The sequence below is a fragment of the Bos indicus x Bos taurus genome, chromosome 29 (genome assembly GCF_003369695.1).
Source record: "Bos indicus x Bos taurus breed Angus x Brahman F1 hybrid chromosome 29, Bos_hybrid_MaternalHap_v2.0, whole genome shotgun sequence".
NCBI classification, from domain to species: domain Eukaryota; kingdom Metazoa; phylum Chordata; class Mammalia; order Artiodactyla; family Bovidae; genus Bos; species Bos indicus x Bos taurus.
The window spans coordinates 31,962,673-31,989,441 of NC_040104.1; the positions used below are offsets into that span (position 1 = coordinate 31,962,673).

A 26,769-nucleotide genomic window follows, 5' to 3' on the forward strand; every position below is an offset into this window, starting at 1 on the left:
TGTGTCCCATCCATCCTGTGGAAGGTGGGGAGGCGGAGGCACTTGTTCTGAACGACCTTCAACCTCTGTCCTCTCCCAACTGATCCACAAGGGATCTGCAGTAACAGGCTTTGATTAAGCTTTAGTGAGAGTCCTTATCTTAGGATATGGTCTCACGTAGAGGAGGTAGACAGGGTGTGAGGAGCTGCAGGCAGCATGAGAAGAAACAGGAGGTTTGGAAGAGAAAACCCTTAAAACCCTGTCTCCCTGAGATTTGCCACGTGGGACTATGAGAAGAATGTAACTGTTTTTTCTTAAACTTCCATCAAATCATGTATATTTTTATTTGGGGGAAAAAAGCATTTAAAATTACAAACATATGCTTAGCAATAAAAATGAAATATGGCAACAATGAAAACTGCAGAAAGAATATCCATGAAAATCCACATGAATAGATAGAACTTTGGTGTCTGCAAAACAGAAAACAGTTTTAGGCATTTACAGTTGGAGAACATTGTAGATCATGTGGATCAAGTCCCTTGCTTGGCTGTCAGGGATGGAGCAGGGGCAGAGCAGGGAGAGGAACCTTGATCGCTGGGATTGAAGTCAAACACAGAGAATACCTGCTGCTAACCTAACATGTAATCCCCGCTTTACATGTGTCGAGGGCTCTACAAGGGCTAAAACACTTCACACACCTCATTTCCCTGGACCCCTGACAGAGGTCTGAGGGAGTCGCAGAGATGTCACAGAGCAAGTCTTCTCTGGACCCAGGACTACAGCCCAAGTTCCTTGGCTTCCAGTGTTCTATGTGTTCACGGCACAGCTTCCCAAACCTGGCCGTGCATCCAAATCTACCTGAGCCACAGCCTTTCATAAGACAGCTTCCTGGGCCTCATTAGCGACTCAGGAATCAGAACTTCTGCATCTTTAACAAGCTTCCTAGAAACAAGCAACCAGTCTGTGAACCGGAATTTAGGAATCATTCTTCTAAGTCATTGTGCTTCAAATAAGCATGCTGAAATTATCATTCTTAACTAAGACTAACATGCCTACTGCTTGAGGCTCCTTGACTGAATCACCCATTTTACAGACCTCCATCTCCTAGCTTCACTTGCATGAGTTTTTAAATTCCCTGGTTTGATCTTCCCTTTCTACTTGCATTATTTCACCTCCAATACTACACGATGGTACTGGGTCTGGCATTTTTTTCTTTCTTATGCCATTTTCCACTCTATCCCAAGGTCTTTTCTTGGACTGATTAGTAGAAAGAAAGAAGAGAAAGAAAGAAATGATAGTAATGATTTTACTATTAGTAATGATAATAATATTATCCTTATTATATTATATAATAATATTATCATTATTATAATTATTATCATAACAATAACATGAATGATGGTAATAATGATGAGAACTAATATTAATGAGCAATTATAGGAGAATACACAGAAGAACTGTACAAAAAAGATCTTCACGACCCAGATAATCATGATGGTGTGATCACTGACTTAGAGCCAGACATCCTGGAATGTGAAGTCAAGTGGGCCTTAGAAAGCATCACTACGAACAAAGCTAGTGGAGGTGATGGAATTCCAGTGGAGCTATTTCAAATCCTCGAAGATGATGCTGTGAAAGTGCTGCACTCAATATGCCAGCAAATTTGGAAAACTCAGCAGTGGCCACAGGACTGGAAAAGGTCAGTTTTCATTCCAATCCCAAAGAAAGACAATGCCAAAGAATGCTCAAACTACCATTTTCATTCCAATGCCAAAGAATGCTCAAACTACCACACAATTGCACTCATCTCACATGCTAGTAAAGTAATGCTCAATATTCTCCAAGCCAGGCTTCAGCAATATGTGAACCATGAACTTCCTGATGTTCAAGCTGGTTTTAGAAAAGGAAGAGGAACCAGAGATCAAATTTCCAACATCCGCTAGATCATGGAAAAAGCAAGAGAGTTCCAAAAAAACATCTATCTCTGCTTTATTGACTATGCCAAAGCCTTTGACTGTGTGGATCACAATAAACTGTGGAAAATTCTGAAAGAGATGGGAATACCAGACCACCTGTCCTCTCTCTTGAGAAATCTGTATGCAGGTCAGGAAGCAACAGTTAGAACTGGACATGGAAAAACAGACTGGTTCCAAATAGGAAAAGGAGTATGTCAAGGCTGTATATTGTCACCCTGCTTATTTAACTTATATGCAGAGTAAATCATGAGAAATGCTGGACTGGAAGAAACACAAGCTGGAATCAAGATTGCCAGGAGAAATATCAATAACCTCAGATATGCAGATGACACCACCCTTATGGCAGAAAGTGAAGAGGAACTCAAAAGCCTCTTGATGAAAGTGAAAGTGGAGAGTGAAAAAGTTGGCTTAAAGCTCAACATTCAGAAAATAAAGATCATGGCATCCAGTCCCATCACTTCATGGGAAATAGACGGGGAAACAGTGGAAACAGTGTCAGACTTTATTTTTCTGAGCTCCAAAATCACTGCAGATGGTGACTGCAGCCATGAAATTAAAAGACGCTTACTCCTTGGAAGGAAAGTTATGACCAACCCAGATAGCATATTGAAAAGCAGAGACATTACTTTGCCAACAAATGTTCGTCTAGTCAAGGCTATGGTTTTTCCAGTGGTCATGTATGGATGTGAGAGTTGGACTGTGAAGAAGGCTGAGAGCCAAAGAATTGATGCTTTTGAACTGTGGTGTTGGAGAAGACTCTTGAGAGTCCCTTGGACTGCAAGGAGATCCAATCAGTCCATCCTAAAGGAGATCAGCCCTGGGATTTCTTTGGAAGGAATGATGCTACAGCTGAAACTCCAGTACTTTGGCCACCTCATGCGAAGAGTTGACTCATTGGAAAAGACCCTGATGCTGGGAGGGATTGGGGGCAGGAGGAGAAGGGGACGACAGAGAATGGGATGGCTGGATGGCATCACTGACTCGATGGACTTGAGTTTGGGTGAACTCCAGGTGTTGGTGATGGACAGCGAAGCCTGGCATGCTGTGATTCATGGAGTCACAAAGAGTCGGACACGACTGAACGACTGAACTGAACTAAATTGAAGGAAGTGTTCTAAGCATATTAAGGGTATTTTCACAGCTAATCCTTCAAATAGCTCTAGTAGGCAGGTACGGCAGAAGCTTTCAACCAAGTTCCACTAATCCAAGGCTCCTAATGCCCTCTCAGAACCTGACCAATGCCTTGGCCTCCTCCAGGATGCCCACCAGGTAGGCTGCACAGTCAATAAGAATCAGTTGTTTTTACTCCATATGGCTTTAGAACAGCTGCACTTGTTATGATTCTGTGGTATAATTAAATGTTGCTTAGATGTGTAAAAGCCGAGTAAAAAAAATATGACATTTTCAAGCGATACTAAGTCAATGCTTTTTAAAAGTTGATGATGACAGAAAAAGTCATTAAAAAATATACTGCAGGACTTCCTTGGTGGTGCAGTGAATAAAAATCTACCTACCAATGCAGGAGATGCAAGAGACACAGGTTCAATCCCTGGGTTGGGAGGACCTCCTGGAGGAGGAAATGACAACCCATTTCAGTATTCTTCTATAGAGAATACCATGGACAGAGGAGCCTGGTGGGTTACAGTCCATAGGGTCACAAAAAGTCAGACACAACTAAGCATGCACACATTCATTGAAGGGGACATGTGCTCAACCCCTGCTCTGGGAAGAGTTCACGTGCTGCAGAGCAAACTAAAGACCATGTGCCACAAGTACAGAGTGTGCACTTGAGAGCCCGCAAGCCACAGCGTCTGAGCCTGTGTGCCACAACCACTGGAGCCCACGTGCTCTAGGGCCCAAGAACTACAGCTACTGAGCCTGTACGCCCTAGAGCCTGTGTGACAAGAGAAGACACTGAAATGAGAAGCCTGCTCGTTACAACAAAGAGTAGCCTCTCCTTGCTGCAGCTAGAGAAAGCCCACGCAAAGCAACAAAGGCCCAGTGCAGCCCTAAATAAATAAGTAAAAATAAACTGCAAATGAATTAGATGTGAGTGACACACTAAGAGACTGGGGGTGATGGGATTATTATAAAAATCTGGCTGGATTCCTCATTCTCCCAATGACTTTAAGTTATTTTTGTGCTTTAAGACTCGGACATGACTTAGTGACTGAAAAACAAAAAAAGGAAACAAACTTAGAAATCATAGCTGGTTCATTTGGAAGTATATATAAGCAAGTGAATACAGAATTCAATCAGCTAAAATACCCTCAAACGAAAGACCTTGAGTCTATGTCAAAAGGTGAATGACTACTTTAAAATGTATTAGGTATGTATGTGGTGGATTGCTTATAAAATAATCACAATATTCCTCCCCACATGCAGGCCTGTATGCAATATGACTTGGTTGTTCCTCTCTAGCAAGAGCTAACATCTGTTGCTCCCTGCCCTACCTTGAATCTGGACTTGACCATGTCATTATCTTTGGTCTGTAGAACATTAGCAAACATCAGATTAGGAGATCCTTAGAAAGGCACATGCACTGGGTTTGACCTCTCTAACTACTAAGAAGCCAGCACCACCAGGAGAACATAAGTAAAGCTGGCCTCCTTGAGGAGGAGTGACCAAATGAAGGGAGACCACAGTCATTCCAAGTAAGACCCTAGACCTGTGGATGAGGCCATCCTAGACACCCAGTCCAACCAAACTGGTTGAGACCAGAGAAAGCGTTCAGCCATTATACAGAATGTGAAAAACAAATATTTTAAGCCACTAAGTATTAGGCCACTAAGTTTTTTCAACATGGTCAAATTCAGGCTTAGACCAAAGAAAGTGGGGGAAACCACTAGGCCAGTCAGGTACAACTTAAATCAAATTCCCTGTTAATACACAGTGGAGGTGATAAATAGATTCAAGGGATTAGATCCAGTAAACAGAGTGCCTGAAGAACTGTGGGCAGAGGTCCATACACTGTACAGGAGATAGTGAACCAAACCATCCCAAAGAAAAAGAAATGCAAGAAGGTAAATGTTTATCTGATGAGGCTTTACAAACAGCTGAGGAAAGGAGAAGTGAAAAACAAGAAAGGGAAAGGTATACCCATCTAAATGCAGAGTTCCAGAGAACCAAGGAGAGACAAGAAGGCCTTCTTCAAAGAACAGCGCAAAGAAACAGGAAAATAACGGAAAGGATAAGATTAGAGATCTCTTCAAGAAAACTGGAAATATCAAAGTAACATTTCATCCAAAGATAGGCATAGGAAAAGACAGAAACAGTAAAGGCCTAACAGAAGCAGAAAAGATCAAGAAGAGATGGAAAGAATACATAGAAGAACTGTACAAAAAAGATTTTAATGACCCAGATAACCACGATGGTGTAATCAGTCACCCAGAGCCAGACATTCTGGAGTGTGAAGTCAAGTGGGCCTTAGGAAGCACTGCTGCCGATAAAGCTAGTGGAGGTGATGGAATTCCAGCACAGCTACTTAAAATCCTAAAGATGATGCTATTAAAGTGCTGCATTTAATATGTCAGCAAATTTAGAAAACACAGCAGTGGCCACAGGACTGGAAAAGGTCAATCCTCATCCCAGTTCCCAAGAAGGTACTAAAGAATGTTCAAATCACTGGACAACTGCTCTCATCTCCCATGCTAGTAAGGTTATTCTCAAAATCCTCCAAGCTAGGCTTCAGCATTATGTGAAACAAGAACTGCCAGGTATTCAAGCTGGGTTTAGAGAAGGTAGAGGAACCAGAGATGAAATTGGCAACATTTCCTGGACCATTGAGAAAGCAAGAGAATTGCAGAAAAACATCTACCTCCATTTCATTGACTATGCCAAAGCCTTTGACTGTGTATATCATAACAAACTGTGGGAAACTCTTAAAGAAACGGGAATACCACATCATCTTACCTGTCTCCTGAGAAACCTGTATGCGGGTCAAGAAACAACAATACCCTGAATGGAATAACTGACTAGTTCAGGATTAAAAAAAGAGTACAACAAGGCTTTTTATTGTTATCCAGTTTGTTTAATCTATATGTTGAACACATCATGAGAAATGCACCTCTGGATGAGTTACAAGCTGGAATCAAGACTCCTGGAAGAAACACCAACAACCTCAGTTATATGGATGATACTACTCTAATGGCAGAAAGCAAAGAGGAACTAAAGAGCCTCTTGATTAGGGTAAAGGAGGAGAGTGAAAAAGCTGGCTTACAACTCAACATTCAAAAAACTAAGATAGTGCCATCCAGTCCCATCAGTTCAGTTCCATTCAGTTCAGTCACTCAGTTGTGTCCGACTCTTTGCGACCCCATGAATCGCAGCACGCCAGGCCTCCCTGTCCATCACCAACTCTTGGAGTTCACTCAGCCTCACGTCCATCGAGTCAGTGATGCCATCCAGCCATCTCATCCTCTGTTGTCCCCTTCTCCTCCTGCCCCCAATCCCTCCCAGCATCAGAGTCTTTTCCAATGAGTCAACTCTTCACATGAGGTGGCCAAAGTACTGGTTTCTGCTTTAGCATCATTCCTTCCAAAGAAATCCCAGGGCTCATCTCCAAGGGACTCTCATACTTCATGGCAAATAGAAGGGAAAAAAAGGAAAGCAGTGATAGATTTTATTTTCTTGGGCTTTAAAATCACTGTAGCTGGTGAGTGCAGCCATGACATTAAAAGAAGATTGCTTCTTGGCAGAAAAGCTGTGACAAACCTAGAAAGTGTGTTAAAAAGCAAAGACATCACTTTGCAGACAAAGGTCTATATCAGTCAGTTCAGTTCAGTCATTCAGTAATATCCGACTCTTTGTGACAGTCCCATGGACTACAGCAAGACAGGCTTCCCTGTGCATTACCAACTCCCTGAGCTTACTCAAACTCATGTCCATCAAGTCGGTGATGCCATCCAACCATCTCATCCTCTGTCCTCCCCTTCTCCTCCCACCTTCAATCTTTCCCAGTATCAGGGTCTTTTCCAATGAGTCAGTTCTTCGCATCAGGTGGCCAAAATATTGGAGCTTCAGCTTCAACATCAATCCTTCCAATTCAGTATTGATTTCCTTTAGGATTGACTGGTCGGATCTCCTTGCAGTCCAAGGGACTCTCGATAGTCTTTTCCAACACCACAGTTCAAAAGCATCAGTTCTTCAGCCCTCAGCTTTCTTTATAGTCCATCTCGCACATCCTTTACACAACCCCTGGAAAAACCATAGCCTTGACTTAGATGGACCTTTGTTGGCAAAGTAATGTCTCTGCTTTTTAATATGCTGTCTAGGTTGGTCATAGCTTTTCTTCTAAGGAGCAATGGTCTTTTAATTTCATGGCTGCAGTCACCATCTGCAGTACTTTTGGAGCCCTCAAAAATAAAGCCTCTCACTGTTTCCTTTATTTCCCCATCTATTTTCCATGAAGGAGTTCGTCAAGGCTGTATATTGTCACCCTGCTTATTTAACTTATATGCAGAGTACATCATGAGAAACGCTGGGCTGGAAGAAGCACAAGCTGGAATCAAGATTGCCGGGAGAAATATCAATAACCTCAGATATGCAGATGACACCACCCTTATGGCAGAAAGTGAAGAGGAACTCAAAAGCCTCTTGATGAAAGTGAAAGAGGAGAGGGAAAAAGTTGGCTTAAAGCTCAACATTCAGAAAACGAAGATCATGGCATCCGGTCCCACTACTTCATGGGAAATAGATGGGGAAACAGTGGAAACAGTGTCAGACTTTATTTTTCTGGGCTCCAAAATCACTGCAGATGGTGACTGCAGCCATGAAATTAAAAGACGCTTACTCCTTGGAAGGAAAGTTATGACCAACCTAGATAGCATATTCAAAAGCAGAGACATTACTTTGTCAACAAAGGTTCTTCTAGTCAAGGCTATGGTTTTTCCTGTGGTCATGTATGGATGTGAGAGTTGGACTGTGAAGAAGGCTGAGTGCCAAAGAATTGATGCTTTTGAACTGTGGTGTTGGAGAAGACTCTTGAGAGTCTCTTGGACTGCAAGGAGATCCAACCAGTCCATTCTGAAGGAGATCAGCCCTGGGATTTCTTTGGAAGGAATGATGCTAAAGCTGAAACTCCAGTACTTTGGCCACCTCATGGGAAGAGTTGACTCACTGGAAAAGACTCTGATGCTGGGAGGGATTGGGGGCAGGAGGAGAAGGGGATGACAGAGGATGAGATGGCTGGATAGCATCACTGACTTGATGGACGTGAGTCTGAGTGAACTCCGGGAGTTGGTGATGGACAGGGAGGCCTGGCGTGCTGCGATTCATGGGGTCGCAAAGAGTCAGACATGACTGAGTGACTGATCTGATCTGATCTGATGGGAGCAGATTCCAAGATCTTAGTTTTCTGAATGTTGAGTTTTAAGCCAACTTTTTCACTCTCCTCTTTCACTTTCATCGAGAGGCTCTTTAGTTCTTCTTCGCTACCTGCCATAAGGGTGGTGTCAACTGCATATCTGAGGTAATTGATATTTCTCCCAGCAATCTTGATTCTAGCTTGTGCTTCATCCTCCCAGCATTTCTCATGATGTACTCTGCATAAAAGTTAAATAAGCAGGGTGACAATATGCAGCCTTGATGTACTCCTTTACCGATTTGGAACCAGTCTTTTGTTCCATGTCCAGCTTCTAGACCTGCATACAGATTTCTCAGGAGGCAGGTCAGGTGGTATGGTATTCCCATATCTTGAAGAATTTTCCATAGTTTGTTGTGATCCACACAGTAAAAGGTCTGTATACAAAGGTCTGGACAGTCAAGGCTGTGGTCTTTCCAGTAGTCATGTATGGATGTGAGAGCTGGACCATAAAGAAGGCAGAGCACTGAAGAATTGATGCTTTCAAACTGTGGTGTTGGAGAAGATGTTTGAGAGTCCCTTAGAGAACAAGGAGACCAAACCAGTCAATCTTAAAGTAAAGCAACCCTGAATATTCATTCAAAGGACTGAGGCTGGCTGAAGCTCTGCTGTGTGCTTAGTCACTCAGTCATGACTAAGTCTTTGCGACCCCATGAACTATAGCCTGCCAGGCTCCTCTATCCATGGGGGTTCTCCAGGTAAGAATACTGGAGTAGGTTGCCATGCCTGCCTGCCGGGGATATTCTCAACCCAGGGATCGAACCCAGGTCTCCCGCAATGCAAGTGGATTCTTTACCATATGAGCCACAAGGGAAGACCTGGATAAAGCTACCTGATGCAAACAACTGACTCATTGGAAAACACCCTGATGCTAGAAAGACTAAAGGCAGAAGAAGAGGGTGACAGATGATGAGATGGTTGGATGGCATCACCAATTCAACAGACATGAACTTGGGCAAACTCCAGAGATAGTGCGGGACAAGAAAGCCATGGGGTGCTGCAGTCCATGGCGTCATAAAGAGTTGGACAAGACTTGGCGACCAAACAACAACAACAAAAATGCTAACAGACCACACATCATTTATTTCCCAATTCCTCGTTTTAAATTTTTGAATTAATAGAACACTAAGCAGAGAGGATTATATTGGATAAAAATGCTTCCATTGTAGTACTTTTGATACTCAATTTACAAATAAGCAAACTGAGGCCAAGACAGGTTAACTAACATTTCCAAGTTCACACAATAGGTGGCCAGGATCTGAACCTGCATATTCTAACTCAGGGTGAGGGTTGCTTAGGAGGGTCCTTGGAATACTGGCTCCACCTTCCTGAACAAACTGACCTTGGGTCCTTTAAAACAAGTCCAGGCCAGGTGTAGAAAGAAGTTTTTGACTTTACGTCTTTTACACTCTGAATTTTGATTCACATGAATTTATTAACAATTCAAATATTAAAATGAAAATTTTACTTAATAAAATTTTATTTAATATATCCAAAGGGACAACTATCAGACATTACTGATGTAGGAGGATAGGATTATGGAGGGGTATACTGCTTTCTAACTTATGCATTTTATAATGATTAATTTTACATATTGAACAAGTTTACTCTGTAATCAATTTTTAAAAATAAAATTGTTAGAAAAGTATATAGTCTATGAATGAAGGAGGACAGTACAGAGACAGACAAGTGGAGAGGCTTCATCTATGCCAAGGGGCCTGCCACCCAAGGTTTCCTTGAGGGTCATCTGCAGAGGGCTGCCCAAGGCACCAAGGGGTATGCAGTTTTACACTGCCACCAGAAGGCCTCAATGCAGTACTGGCCTGATGAGACTGTGCGCTTGGCCCCGATCACCTCGCACCTGCTCCTGCCTCTGATCAAGTCAGAAACAAGGGCCAGTGAGGCTGCAGCTATGGAGAAAGCAATCTAAAATATTTAAGCTTCTCATTTAGGTGTCTCTGCCTAAAATTTTAATGTTCAAGGCAGTTTAGACATTGGGTTATTACTCTGGATTAGACACTTGATGCTGAGCTGAGGCTTTTTGGTGATTAAAAAGAACTTTAAAAATTATCTCAGAGTGACTAGAGAAACTATGGAATCTGAGTGAGAGCTTATTCAGGGGTAGGGAAAGACCTAGCTCACAGAGCAGATTTCTGCTGTGGGCTATTGTGCCTGACTCAGTCATCCTGCTCTATGCTGATAAAAAATACAGGCTCTATAGCAGTTAACTGGTTAGCTGGGGCTCTCTTCATAGGTAAGTGATGGGATTTAGTTGCAAGTGTAAACCAGGTGTTCAGATTCCCACGCCTCTAACCATAAGCAGTAGCTGGATAGTCACACTCTCCTCTTCAAAAGCATTTTGCTTAGGACACACAGTGTTCGTTTTGGAATCAAGTATACTTGGTTTTCTCCACAAACCTCATGTCACTAGCATTGTTGTTGTGCCTTCAGAAAGGAGGGGTTGCAGTAACAAAACTCTGGAGTCAGACCTCATTCTGAATCTTGGAGTGGGGTGCCATTGCCTTCTCTGGTCAAGGATATTAATAACATCAAATTTCAGATTTCCCATGGGAATGCTCCTAGTGGCTAATCCAAAGGGTTGAATTACATTCTGCATGAAAGGCACATTGTGAGGATTCAATAAAGAGTGATGATTATACCAATAATAACAATTTCTGCCTGAAAATCACAGAAGAATCTGGGTGAGAGAATAGAGAATGCCCCCTCTCCAATGTCACATAAGTTTCTGCTCTTAACTAGCTCCCCTGGAGACTGCACAGTGGGCAATGTAGGGTGGAGAGGGGACAGAGACTCCTACTGTACTAGATTTGGAAGAACAATCTGGACAATCAGCTCACCATGAAGTAGTAAGGGTGATTTATCTCCTTCAGGATCTGAGTATTGTCTGTGGTCACTGAGTGAATCCTGGAGCACCAGGCTAGTGAGAAGAGCCAAGGTTCATTGATGATGTATAAGTTGATGGTGATGTTAGCTGCTTTATATTCTCTGGGAAGAAAAAGAACCCATAGGAAATTAAGACTTAATCTCACACTCATCATCTAAAAGGGAACTGGTCACCATATTTGTAAAAGGTGTTTACTTAAATCACAAGAAGCAGTTGGTCATGTGACATCTTATGATACGACATGCTGAATTAGCTCGTGTTTCAATGAGGACAAAGGACTAGATTTAATATCTTTGCTCCTGTACCAACAGTAGTATTTTTCTATTTTTTTTAATTTTTATTGAAATATAGTTGATTTACAATGTTGTGTTAGTTTCAGGTTTATAGCAAAGTGATTCATAGTATATGCCGTTGCTGCTGCTGCTGCTAAGTCACTTCAGTCGTGTCTGACTCTGTGTGACCCCATAGACGGCAGCCCACCAGGCTCCCCCATCCCTGGGATTCTCTAGGCAAGAATACTGGAGTGGGTTGCCATTTCCTTCTCCAACTCATGAAAGTGAAAGTGAAAGTGAAGTCGCTCAGTCGTGTCCGACTCTTAGCGACCCCATGGACTGCAGCCTACCAGGCTCCTCCTTCCATGGGATTTTCCAGGCAAGAGTACTGGAGTGGGTTGCCATTGCCTACATAGATCTAAATCTATATTCTTTTTAGATACTTTTCCATTGTAGGTTACTATAAGATCTTGAGTATAGTTTCCTGTGCTGTACAATAGGTCCTTGTTGGCTAGTTATTTTAAATATAGTAGTGTGTTTATTTTAATTCCAAACTTCTAATTTATCCCCCCCCCCCTTCTCTTTGGTAACTATAAGCTTGTTCTCTATGTTAACAGTAATAGTAGTATTTTAGTAGAGTACATGCCCCAAGACAAAAAAGGAAGAAAGAAAGGGAGGGAGGGAGGGAGGAAACAGGAAAGCCCTGTTAGAAGGAAAAGGCAATCCACTCCAGTATTCTTGCCTGAAATTTTCATGGACAGAGAAACCTGGCAGGCTACAGTCCATGGGGTTGCAAAGAGTTGGACATGACTGATGTCATATAAATATTCCTACAATTTGCACCCATAAGCTGATATGCACCAGCTCCAGTACACTATTGTGTAGAAAATGTACTTACTTCCATCAGAATGCTTAACACCCATTACACTACCTGCTTTCCTATCAGTCTTCTTTACTTGACTGTAGCAAATTAAAAGCAGAGATTCTGTGTTACTCATCTCTGTATACCCAGTACCTGCTTCATAAACAGTTAACTGAAGGAAAAAAGAAATGAATACCAATATGGTAAATATTTGTACTTCAAATATAAAGAATTTTTTAAAGCACTTAGTAGGGAAAATGGAACCCATATTTCCCTATGCACTGCATGCTAAGTCACTTCAGTTGTGTCCAGCTCTTTGCAACCCCAAGGACTATAGCCCACCAGGCTCCTCTGTCCATGGGATTTTCTAGGCAAGAATTCTGGAGTGGGTTGCCATTTCCTTCTCCAGGAGATCTTCCCAACCCAGGCATTGAACCCACACCTCTTAGGTCTCCTGCACTGGCAGTTGGGTTCTTCACCACTAGCACCACCTGTGTGTCGGTAGATATTTGTACACTGTCTATAGAGACAGAAAGTAAGTAGAGCGTCTAGTAATTCTAGTCAAGTTGTCATTTTCAGGGAAAACTTCTCACAAAATATACCATGTAAATCCCTTCAAAATTTTTCCTTCACCCTGAGATGACATAGCATATTGGAAACAGCTATGTGCAAGTCTGCATTTGAATCTAGCTTTGTCTTGTACTAGCTTCGCAGGCTGTTAGGCTCAGTATATAAACTGTAAGAGAAAAATAATACTATCACTTTCACAGCAGCGCTTGCAATTAGTTACCCAATATGCTAGAAATGTCTCTAAGACAATTCTTCAGATCACCAGAAGATTAGGAAACAGAAATAAGGAAACAGTAGTAAAATTTTTTGAAGCCAACACACAAAAACCATTCACAATTTCTATCTATTAATAATGAGCCTATAGAAACTGAAACACAATATGCCATTAGCAATCACCCCAAAGAATGTAAATACATAGGTATTAACAAGCATAGGATCTGTAAGCCCAAAACTACAAAGTATTGATGAAGGTAATCAAAGTATTGATGAAGGTAATCAAAGAATATTTTAAAAGTGAAGAGACACATGTATTTATGAATTGGAAAAGTCAACATCATACAGATGTCAGTTGTCCTCAAACTTATCTGTAGGTTAATGCAATTCTTACCAAAATACCACCAAGTTTTCCTTGGTTTGTTTATTTTCTTCTGTACAATTAACCTTTGCATGTGTGTGTGCTAAGTCGCTTCAGTCAAGTTCGACTCTTTGCAACCTTGTGGACTGTAGCCTGCCAGGCTCCTCTGTCCTAACTGATTCTACAATGTATGTCAAAAGACTCAGTCCAAAATTAATTAAAACTATATTGAAAAAGAAGAGTAAAGTGAGAGAGAATCACTGTACCCAGTATTAAGGCACACTGTACAGCTACAGCAATCAAAACAGTGTGGTATTAGGGAAGGAGCAGACATATGGAACAGTGGGACATAATTTGAAACCCAGAAACAGACACACACAAATGTCAAAATGATTTTTTACAAAGGTCCAAAAGCAACTTAATGGGATAAGGAGAAGTTTTTTCAACAAACTGGACTAGAGCAATTGGCCAAAAACATATAGGCATAGGCAAAAAAAAAAAAGAAGAAATTTTAACACCACACACACTCTTAATATAAAAATTGACTCAAATGGATCATAGACAAATATATAATGTAAATTATAAAACTTGCAGGAAAAATTGAGACCTGTGGGCTATACAAAGAACTCGTAGACTCAACAGTAAAAAGCATGATTCATAAAAGGGAAAACTGATGTTAGACCTAATCAAAATTTTAAAACTCTTGTTCTGTGGAAGACTGTGTAGGAGACGCTACAGACCAGAAACAGACTGGGACAAAATATATGCAAACAAAATACCCAACAAAGGATGATATCTATAATACAGAAAGAACTCTCAAAACTCAACAATAAAATTCAGTTAAGAATGATAAGACATTTCACCGAAGAGGACAGACCAAGGCAACTAAGAACATGATAAGACAGACATTCAGTATAATTCATTACCCACCAGAGAATGATAATTAAAACCACAGTGGGATATCACTACACACCTATAGAATGGCTACAGTAAAAATGACAATGGCTGGAGTAGGAAATGGCAACCCCCTCTAGGATTCTTGCCTGGAAAATTCAAAATTCCATGGACAGAGGAGGCTGGCGGGCTACAGTCCATGGGGTCACAAGAGTCGGACTCAACTGACTTTCACTTTCAAAAGAAAGAATAAAAAAAAAAAAAAATCACCAGCTAACAGTCACATAGTTGGTTCTGAAGGACAACTGTTATTTGATTCTGTTTTGATTTCTGGAGAAGATCAGATTCTTTTAGTACTCATGTATAGGTTTTCTCTTCTTTAGAATTAAAGGACAAAGCTGAAAGAGTATTCTATATACCTATGAAAATTAAAGTGCATATCCGATCCCATTGATTTATTAGTACTCGCACAGCCTTGTGAAAAGTGCATGAGGCACCAGGTCCACTGGGGGCACATTCATTCTCACAGAAAAGGGTAGCATTTCAGGGTCAGGAACCATGGTAAAAACCACCATATGATCCAGCAATCCTACACCTAGGCATATACCCTTAGGAAACCACAATTGAACAAGACAAATGCATCCCATTGTTCACTGCAGCACTATTTACAAAGCTAGAACATGGAAGCATGTCCATGCCCATGGATGTCCATCTGTCGACAGATGAATGGATAAAGAAGTCTTGCTACATATACACAATGGAATATTACTCCGCCATTAAAAGGAATGCATTTGAGTCAGTTCTGATGAGGTGGATGAACCTAAAGCCTATTATATAGAGTGAATTGAGTCAGAAAGAGAAAGATGAATATTATATTCTAACACATATATTCGGAATCTAGAAGAATGGTAGTGAAGAATTTATTTATAGGGCAGCAATGGAGAAAAAGACATAGATAATAGATTTATGGACATGGGGAGAGGGGAGGAGACAGTGAGATGTATGGAAAAAGTAACATGGAAATTTACATTACCATATGTAAAATAGATAGTCAAGGGGAATTTGCTGTATGGCTAAGGAAACTCAAACAGGGCCCTGTATCAAACTAGAGGGGTGGGATGGGGAGGGAGACGAGAGGGAGGTTCAAAAGGGAGGGGATATATGTATACCTATGGCTGATTCATGTTGAGGTTTGACAGAAAATAAAATTCTGTAAAGCAATTATCCTTCAATAAAAAATAAAAGGAAAACAAACAAACAAAAACTATTACTTACAAAATGTTATATTTAAAATATTGAAAACTTTAATTTTCATATCAGATATTTCAATATCTATAAAGCAATTATATGGCAAAATAATTTCTATTCAGTGTTGGTGCATTAAATGGGTTAGCATTGATTCACGATAACAAAATAAACTGAACTATGGATTAATATATATAAATAAATCCCAGGGGAGGTTAAAAAAATATTTTGGAAAACAATTATGTGCAAAATCTAAAAATAAATGGAAATGTATGACTTAAAAAGACACAAAACCAAAGTCTCTGCACCTTGCAGACTGCTGATTAGAAGCTTCAGGGATTTTCACAACATAAATCTTTGTTTTGTGTGCTGTTTATTCAAACAAATTAATTCAACGATGTGCAATAAAAATTTTCTCAAAGCAAAAAAAAAAAAGACAATGGCAAAAACTGGTAAGGACAGAGAGGCTCTGAATCATCATACATTACTGGTAGGATGTAAAGAGGTACAGGCCCTCTGAAAATGTTTGGAAGTGTCTTACAAATTACATAAAATTTACAAAGTTTCTTATAAAACTGAAAACTACCATACCCCAGCAATTGCATTCCTGCCATTAACCCATTAATCCATTCTTGCCATTAATCTTGCCATTAATTCTAGCTATTAATCCCATAGAAGTAACAACTTATATTCATGGCAAACAATTCTCAGAAGATAGCAGATAAAGAAGCCCCAGGAAACTGATCTTATTCTGGACCATTACACTGGCAAATCTGTCTAATGTAACTATTAATATTTTTATACTATGGAGTCTATTTAAGTCTTACAACTTTCAGTGAAGCTCTAGATGTTATAGTTAAAAAGTTATAGCTCAGTTCAGTTCAGTCACTCAGTCGTGTCTGACTCTTTGCAATCCCATGAACTGCAGCATGCCAGGCCTCCCTGTCTATCACCAACTCCCTGAGCTTACTCAAACTCATGTCCATTAAGTCAGTATGCCATCCAACCATCTCATCCTCTGTCGTTCCCTTCTCCTCCTGCCTCAATCTTTCCCAGCATCAGGGTCTTTTCAAATGAGGCAGCTCTTCACATCAGGTGGCCAAAGTATTGGAGTTTCAGCTTCAACATCAGTCCTTCCAATGAGCACCCAGAACTGGTCTCTTTAGGATGGATTGGTTGGATCTCCTTACAGTCCAAGGGACTCTCAAGAGTCTTCTCCAACACCACAGTTCAAAAGCATCAATATCAGCACTCAGCTTTTTTTATAGTCCAACTCTCACATCCATACATGACTACTGGAAAAAAAACATAATCTTGACTAGACAGACCTTGGTTGGCAAAGTAATGTCTCTGCTTTTGAATATGCTGTCTAGGTTGGTCATAACTTTACTTCCAAGGATTAAGCATCTTTTAATTTCACGGCTGCAATCAACATCTGCAGTGATTTTGGAGCCCCTCCCCAAAATAAAGTTAGCCACTGTTTCCACTGTTTCCCCATCTATTTGCCATGAAGTGATGGGAGGAGATGCCAAGATCTTAGTTTTCTGAATGTTGATTTTAAGCCAACTTTTTCACTCTCCTCTTTCACTTTCATCAAGAGGCTCTTTAGTTCTTCACTTTCTGCCATAAGGGTGGTGTCATCTGCATATCTGAGGTTATTGATATTTCTCCCAGCAATCTTGATTCTAGCTTGTGCTTTATCCAGCCCAGCATTTCTCATGATGTACTCTGCATAGAAGGTGACAATATACAGCCTTGATGAACTCCTTTTCCTATTTGGAACCAGTCTGTTGTGTCATGTCCAGTTCTAACTGTTGCTTCATGACCTGCATACAGGTTTCTCAAGTTGCAGGTCAGGTGGTCTGATATGCCCATCTCTTTCATAATTTTCCATGGTTTATTATGATCCACACAGTCAAAGGCTTTGGCATAGTCAATAAAGCAGAAATACATGTTTTTCTGGAACTCTCTGGATTTTTAGATGATCCTGCAGATGTTGGCAATTTGATCTCTGGTTTCTCTGCCTTCTTTAAAACCTGCTTGAACATCTGGAAGTTCACGGTTCATGTATTGCTGAAGCCTGGCTTGGACTGTGGTCAATTTCAGCAATTAGCACAGTAGTAGTTACCCATTCCTAGAGAAGGTGATGGCATCCCACTCCAGTACTCTTGCCTGGAAAATCCCATGGAAGGAGGAGCCTGGTAGGCTGCAGTCCATGGGGTCACTAAGAGTCAGACATGACCAGCGACTTCACTTTCACTTCTCACTTCCATGCATTGGAGAAGGAAATGGCAACCCACTCCAGTGTTCTTGCCTGGAGAATCCCAGGGATGGGGAAGCCTGGTGGGAGGCCATCTATGGGGTCACACAGAGTTGGACACGACTGAAGTGACTTAGCAGCAGCAGCAGCAGTTACCCATTCCACACTTCCAGCCCCATGACAGGCAGCTGTGCCCATGTTCCTAGAGCAGTGTGCACACAGCTTATGGGAGCCAAGGTGGGCAAAAAGGTCACTATCCTCCAATTATTGGGGATCTGTGCTCTGATCACTGATTGCTGCTTCTGGCCACAGATGTGCACAGAAAGAGGAGTGCAAGCACTGTTGTCTTCCTCACTGCCTCCCCCCACCTCCACCATCACCACTGTGGCAATCTTTCCTCTTCCCACTAAAATGATTTCCAGTGGTTTAAAGGTCCATTGCTCTTTCCTTCCCATCTTTCAGTTATGTCTTTTTCCCCTTTTGGGAGCCAAACGTTAAAGATTAGGACATCAAAAAGCAATTACATATATAGGGAAAGTTACAAAGTGACCACATATGTCCAGGGAAAGACACATTAGAGACCTGAGAAGACCTTAAGTTTATACCCCCAGGCTGACTGTTGGCATAGAGACAGCCAAAATACAAACAAGTAACAGCAAAAAAAGCAGCAAACCCTGGGGAAAGGGGAGAATCTTATTTCAAGAGTTGCCAGATAATTATTTTCAACTGTCCAGTTTTTAAGAAAAATCACAAAGCATAAAAAGAAACAAGAAAGTACGGTTCATTCAAAGGAAAAACTAAATCTAAAAAAACTGTCTCTGGAAAAGAGCAGATGGCTGATACACAAGACAAAAACTTTTCCATCCTAAAGATACTCAGAGAACTAAAGGAAGATGTAGATAGAGTTTTTTAAATATATGAAGAAAATGGAAACATTAATAAAGAGACAGAAAACCTAGAAAATACTAGAGCTGAATTCTAGAGCTGAAAGTCACAATAACTGTAATGAAAAACTGACTATTAAGATTCAAAGGCAGATTTGATCACCAGAAGACAGAATCAGTGAACTAGAAGATAGATCAATAGATATTTATGATTCCGAAGAAAAGAAGCAAAAGATTGAAGAAAAGGAAACAGAGCCTAAGATATCCGTGGGACATAATAAAACAAGTCAATATATGTATTTTTAGGTTCCAAAAGAAGGACAGAGAAAGAGGCAGAGAGAATATTCGAAGAAATAATTGCTGAATGCCCAAATTTGATAAAAGATATGTATGTAAATATCCAATGAACTCTAAGTAAGATGAACTCAAAGAGATACACCCTATGACACACTATAATCAAATTTTCAAAAGCCAAAGGAAAAGGAAGAATCTTGAAATCACCAAGAGAAGCAACTTGCCACATACAAGGTATCCTCAATAACATTCTCAGACTTCTCATCAGGCTTTGGCAGACAGCAGGCAGTGGGTCCAAATATTCAAAGTGTTAAAAGAAAAAAACTGTCAACCAAGATTCATAAACCCAGCAAAACCTATCTTTCAAATATAAGAGGTATAATACCAAATAACAAATCTGAGTCCATATTAGACCTTTTATGTTTTAACATTAATCTGTGTATTCTATTGCTTTTGAGACAAGCAAGAATGTTGCCTATAGCCTGAAATGCTCAGGATAACCCATTCTCAAGGTTCTGACCTCTAAAGGTATAACATTTTCCTATACATGTAGAGATAAAAAGTTCAGAACAGAGAATAACATTTGTCTTATTGGAGATTCACAGGCACAAAGGGAAATTTAAGACATTTCCAGATAAACTAAAGCTGAAGGACTTCATGACCACTAGACCAGCCCTGTAGGAAAAACTCAAGAGAATCCTCCAGTTCAGTTCAGTCACTCAGTCATGTCCAACTCTTTGTGACCATGGTGCTTTGTGACCACAGCACGCCAGGCCTCCCTGTCCATCACCAACTCCCGGAGTTTACCCAAACTCATGTCCATTGAGTCGGTGATGCCACCCAACCATCTCATCCTCTGTCGTCCCCTTCTCCTCCTGCCCTCAATCTTTCCCAGCATCAGGGTCTTTTCCAATGAGTCAGTTCTTTGCATCAGGTAGTCAAGGGACAGTAAGTCAAAATCTTACAGACACATAAAGATCTCAATAAAAGTCAATGGCAAATATAAAAGCTAGTATTATTTTTAACAATTTTGTAACTATAAGTCTTTATTTCACACATAATTTAGTAAAAGATCTAAGGGAGAAAGTCAGAATTATTAGTCTAACAGCTACTAATTTTGTAACTTTGTTTTATCAACTCTACATGTTGTCTTCTGCATAATTTGAGAAACTATTGCATTTATAAGAATTATTAGTTTATCTTTGAGGCACATAGTGTATATAAAGATAAATTTTTCTGACATCAATAAGTGAAACTGGAGTTATAAAGAAGAAGATTTATTGCATGTTACTGACTTTAAGCTGGTAAAAATTCAATCACAGTATCATAACTTTAGGATGGTAAGTGTAATTCCCATGGTAACCTCAAAAACCTAAGTTTTTGTGGTTAAAAAAATGCATAAAAAGGGAAACAAGAAAAGGATTTAAGTATTATACTACAAAACAAAAAACAAAAACAAAAAAAACAAAGCAATGAAACATAAAGGAAAACAGAAAAGTAGAAAATAAGGGGGAAAATTATAAGGTATACAAAATTAACAAGTTAAAATAACTGATAACAGAAACAATATTTACAAAAAAGACAGCAGTAAAAACATGATAATAGTCTTCCCTCTTTTCAGTAATTATTTTAAATGTAAATAAACTCTCCAATCAAACAAACAGATTGGCAGAATGCATAAAAACATATGACCCGTCTTTATGCTGTTTACAAGAGGCTCATTCTAGATCCAAAGGCACAAATAGATTGCAAGTGAAAGGACAGAAATGTTATTCCATGCAAACAGTAACTAAAAAGATCATGGGTGGCTGTACTAACAACAGACATAACAGGCACTATGTCAAAAAGCTAATATGTGGAAAAGAAAGACATTACATATTAATAAAAGTTTCAATATAGCAAGAAGATATATTAATTATAAACATTTATCTGCCTAATGACAGGACAGTAAAATTTACAAAGTAAACACTGACAGAACTGACAGAACTAAAATAGTTGGAAATTTTAATATCCCACTCTCGATATGAATAGAACAATCAGACAGAAGATAAGTAGGGAAAGAGAGGACTTAATCAACACAAGAAACTATTTCTAAGACACAGAATGCTCAACCCAATGACAGCATACACATTCTTCTCAAATGCATATGTGACAATTCCCAGTTTAGATATAGTAGACCACAAATTAAGTCTCAACAGATATGAAAAGATAAATATCAAAGTAACCTATCCAACCACAACACAATAAAGTTGGAAGTCTAACAAAAGGAAAATTGGAAAATTCACATATTTGTGGGACTTAACACACTTCCTGAGCTTCCCTGGTGGCTCAGATGGTAAAGAATCCACTTGCAATGCAGGAGACCTGGGTTTGATCCCTGAATTGGGAACAACCCCTGGAGAAGGGCATGGCAACCAGACCCAGTAATCTTGCCTGAAGAATCCCCATAGACAGAGGAGTCTGGCAGGCTACAGTCCATGGGGTCACAAAGAGTTGGACGTGACTGAGTGACTAAGCACACAATACACTTTCAAGAAACTAATGGATAAAGAAAGAAATCACAAGGGAAATGAGAAAATACATGGAGATGAATGAAAATGAAAACACCAAAATTTGTGGGATGCACCAAAGTTCATAGACGGTGCTGGGGGAGGGGGAATCCATGGCTATCAATACTTACATTTAAAAAATCAAAGGATTTTTGCATCTATGTTCATCAGTAATATTGGCCTGTAATTTTCTTTTCTGTGATATCTCTCTCTGCTTTTGGTATCAGAGTGATGGCAGCCTGACACAATGAGTTTAGAAGTGTTCCTTTCAAACAATATCATCAATGTCACAGAAGAACACAGGTGCAAAATTCCTCAACAAAATATGAGCAAACCAAATCCAACAATACATTAAAAGGCTCATATACCATGATCAAGTGGGATATATCCCAGAATTGCAAGAATTTTTCAATAGTATCAAATACTGTGATATACCACATTAAGAAACTGAAGAATAAAACCCATATGATCATCTCAATAGATGCAGAAAAAGCTTTTGATAAATTTAAACATCCATTGATAAGAAAAACTAAGAAATTGAGAAAACAGGGAACATACCTCAACATAATAAAGGCCACATATATGACAAATCCATGACTAACATCATACTTAAAGTTAAAAAGCTGAAAGCACTTCCTCTAAGATCAGATCAGGAATAAGACAAGAAGACCCATTCCCATCACTCTCATTCAACATAGGTTTGGAAATCCTAGACTCAGCAATAAGAGAAAAAAGAAAATGAATCCAAACTGGAAAAGAAGAAGTAAAGCTGTCAATGTTTGTAGATGACACATTATCCACAGAAAATCCTAACACTACTAGAAAACCACCAGAACTCATCAATAAATTCAGTAAAGCTGCAAAATGCAAAATTAATGTGTATGAATCCATTGGACTTCTATACAGTAACAACAAAATATCCAAAAGAGAAACTAAGGAACCAATCCCATTTACCACTGTATCATAAACAATAATATACCTGGGAATTAACCTACCTAAGGAGGCAAAAGGCCTGTACTTCGATAACTGTTAAAATGTTAGTGAAAGAAACTAAAGACAGTACAAAAAGGATGGAAAGATATACTGTGCTCTTGGAATAGAAAAATCAATACTGTTAACAACTTACTGATCACAGACCTATCAATAAGTTTTTTGTTACCCAAATATTACTGACTGGAGATGTATTAATATTCATTTACATAACAAATTGCTGGTCACAGGTGTTAGCTTCTGTAAAATTCCCGCTGTCAATAATTTGTTAAAATGGCCATACTACCCAAGACAATACACAGATTCAGGTAAATCCCTATCAAATTACCAATGGCACTTTCCACAGAACTATAACAAAAAATTTAAAAATTTGTACACAAACACAAAAGACCCTAAAGAGCTAAAACAGTCTTAAGAACAAAGGGGCTGGAGGTCACAGTCCCTCACTTCAGACTATACTACAAAGCTCTGTAATCAAAACAGTATAGTACTGGCACAAAAACAGAAGTCTAAATAAATGGAACACGATATAAAGAACAGAAATAAACCCACACACATATGGTCAATTAATCTTCAACAAAGGGGGCGAGACTACATAATGGAGAAAAGGCAGTCTCTTCAATAAGTGGTGCTGGAAAACTAGACAGCTAGAAGCAAAATAATAAAATTATCAGGTTCAATGCACGATACTGGATGCTTGGGGCTAGTGCACTGGGACGAACCAGAGGGATGGTATGGGGAGGGAGGAGGGAGGAGGGTTCAGGATGGGGAGCACATGTATACCTGTGATGGATTCATTTTGATATTTGGCAAAACTAATACAATTATGTAAAGTTTAAAAATAAAATAAAATTTTAAAAATAAAATAAAATTAGAACACTCTCTAACACCATACACAAAAATAAAAAAAGACCTAAACATAAGGCAAACTACTATAAAAGTGTTAGAAGAATACTTAGGATACTCTCTGACATAAATCACATCTTTTTCAATCCATCTCCAGGAGTAATGAAAATAAAAACAATAACAAATGGAACATAATTAAACTTAAAAGCTTTTACACAGCAAAGGATACCATAAACAAATGAAAGGACAACCCACAGAATAGGAGAAAATATTTGCAAATTAAGTGACTGACAAGGGATTAAGCTACAAAATATACAAATAGCTCATGCAGCTCAATAGCAAAAAAGCAAACAATCCAAGCAAAAAATGGGCAGCAAATCTAAATAGGCATTTTTCCGAAGAAGACATGCAGATGGCCAAAATGTACATGAAAAGGTGCTCAACATCACTAATTATTCAGTTCAGTTCAGTCACTCAGTCATGTCCGACTCTTTGCGACCCGTGGAATGCAGCACGCCAGGCTTCCCTGTCCATCACCAACTCCTGGAGCTTTCTCAAACTTAAGTCCATCAAGTTGGTGATGCCATCCCACCATCTCATCCGCTGTTGTCCCCTTCTCCTGCCTTCAATCTTTCCCAGCATCAGTGTCAACGCAAATAAAAACTACGAGGCATCACTGCACACTAGTCAGAATGGCCATTATCAAAAAATCTACAAACAATAAATGCTGAAGAAGGTGTGGAGAAAAGGGAATCCTCCCACACTCCTGGTGGGCATGTAAATTGGTACAGCCACTGAGAAGAACAGTATGGAGTTTCCTTAGAAAGCTAAAAATATACTTACCATGTGATCCAGCAATCCCATTTGGGCATACACTCAGAGAAAAAATCTAATTCAAAAGATATGTGTACCCAATGTTCACAGCAGCAACCTTTACAATCTTGCAAGACATGGAAGCAATCTAAATGTCCACTGACAGATACATGTATAAAGATGCTATGATGTGTGTGTGTCACAATGGAATATTACTCAGTCATAAAAAGAATGACATAATGCCATTTGCAGCAACATGGATGAACCAAGCAATGGTCATATTAAGTGAAGTCAGACAGCAAAAGACAAATATCATATGATATCACCTTAATGGAATCTGAAAAATGATACAAACAAATTTATTTACAAAACAGAAACATAAAAAACAAATTTATGGTTGCCTAAGGGGAAATGGTGGGCAGGGAAAATTAAGAGTTTGGGATTAAGATATAAACATTATCAAATATAAAATAAACAAGAAGGGAACTTGTGTATAGCACATGAAATTACATTCAAAACTTGTAACAACCTATAATGGAAAGCAATTTGAAAAATTAAATAAATATATACATATATATGTATATATATATATATATGAAAAAATTTGCTGTACCCTGAAACTAACACTACATTGTAAATCAACCATACTTCAATTAAAATTTTTTAAAAAGAAATACTATGCACAATATGAAAAAATATAATTAACATTGCTGTATGTTACATGTGAAAGCTGTTAAGTGAGGAAATCCTAAGAGTTCTCATCACAAGGAAAAACCTTCTATTTCTCCAATTATGCATCTATATGAGATAATGGATATTTATTCAACTTCTTGTGATAATCATTTAATGATGAATGTAAGCAAATTGATTATATATGCTGTACAACTTAAACCTACAGAGCTATATGCATATTTTAATAAAAGTGAAAGGAAAGAATAATTTTCAAAAAACAGGAAAGATTTCATATCAACCATACAACCTTACAGCTTAAGAAACTAGAAAAAGAAGAACAAATTGAGCCCCATAGCAAAAGGAAGAAAATAATGAAGACTAGAAAAGACATAAACAAAATAAAGAACAGAAAACCAATAAAGAAAATCAAAGAAACCAAAAGTTAGTTCTCTGAAAACATAAACAAAATTAATAAGCTTTTAGCTAGAGGTACTACGATAAAGAGAAGAGACTCAAATTACTGAATCAGAAATGAAAGTGGGCACAGTATTACAAGTTTTACAGAAATAAAAGGATTATAAGGGATATAGCAGTATGACCAATTGTATCTCAACAAATTGGATAGCCAAGGTGAAAAGGACAAAATCCTAAAATCAAGAAACCTACCATGACTGTATTATGAAGAATTAGAAAATATAAATAGATATATAATCAGTAAGGAGACTGAACAATATACAGCCTTGATGTACTCTTTTTCCTATTTGGAACCAGTCTGTTGTTCCATGTCCAGTTCTAACTATTGCTTCTTAACCTGCATATAGGTTTCTCAAGAGGCAGGTCAGGTAGTCTGGTATTCCCATCTCTTTCAGAATTTTCCACAGTTTATTGTGATCCACACAGTCAAAGGCTTTGGCATAGTCAATAAAGCAGAAATAGTTGTTTTTCTGGAACTCTCCTGCTTTTTCCATGATCCAGCAGATGTTGGCAATTTGATCTCTGGTTCCTCTGCCTTTTCTAAATCCAGCTTGAACATCTGGAAGTTCACAGTTCATGTATTGCTGAAGCCTGGCTTGGAGAATTTTGAGCATTACTTTACTAGCATGTGAGATAAGTACAATTGTGCAGTAGTTTGAGCATTCTTTGGCATTGCCTTTCTTTGGGATTGGAATGAAAACTGACCTTTTCCAGTCCTGTGGCCACTGCTGAATTTTGCTGGCATATTGAGTGCAGCACTTTCACAGCATCATCTTTCAGGATTTGAAATAGCTCACTGGAATTCCATCACCTCCACTAGGTTTGTTCATAGTGATGCTTTCTAAGGCCCAGTTGACTTCATATTCCAGGATGTCTGGCTCTAGGTCAGTGATCACACCATCGTGATTATCTGGGTCGTGAAGATATTTTTTGTACTGTTCTTCTGTGTATTCTTGCCACCTCTTCTGTTAGGTCCATACCATCTCTGTCCTTTATCAAGCCCATCTTTGCATGAAATGTTCCCTTGGTATCTCTAATTTTCTTGAAGCGATCTGTAGTCTTTCCCATTCTGTTGTTTTCCTCTATTTCTTTGCATTGATCGCTGAGGAAGGCTTTCTGATCTCTCCTTGCTATTCTCCGGAACTCTGCATTCAGATGTTTATATCTTTCCTTTTCTCCTTTGCTTTTTGCTTCTCTTCTTTTCAGAATATTTGTAAGGCCTCCGCAGACAGCCATTTTGCTTTTTTGCATTTCTTTTCCATGGGGATGGTCTTGATCCCTCTCTCCTATACAATGTCACGAACCTCTGTCCATAGTTCATCAGGCACTCTGTCTATCAGATCTAGTCC

The 26,769-nt window shown here is 39.3% G+C and overlaps 1 protein-coding gene across 1 annotated transcript in view; it reads right to left on the reverse strand.

Annotated features, from left to right (window-relative positions):
• Positions 1-362: 362 nt before the first annotated feature.
• LOC113886062 (glycerophosphodiester phosphodiesterase domain-containing protein 4-like) overlaps positions 363-26,769 on the reverse strand; it is a 134,978-nt gene continuing 108,571 nt past the window's right edge. Inside the window, 2 exon segments of the mRNA XM_027531997.1 lie at positions 363-449; positions 11,175-11,322. Coding sequence (XP_027387798.1) covers positions 363-449; positions 11,175-11,322 — 235 coding nt within the window.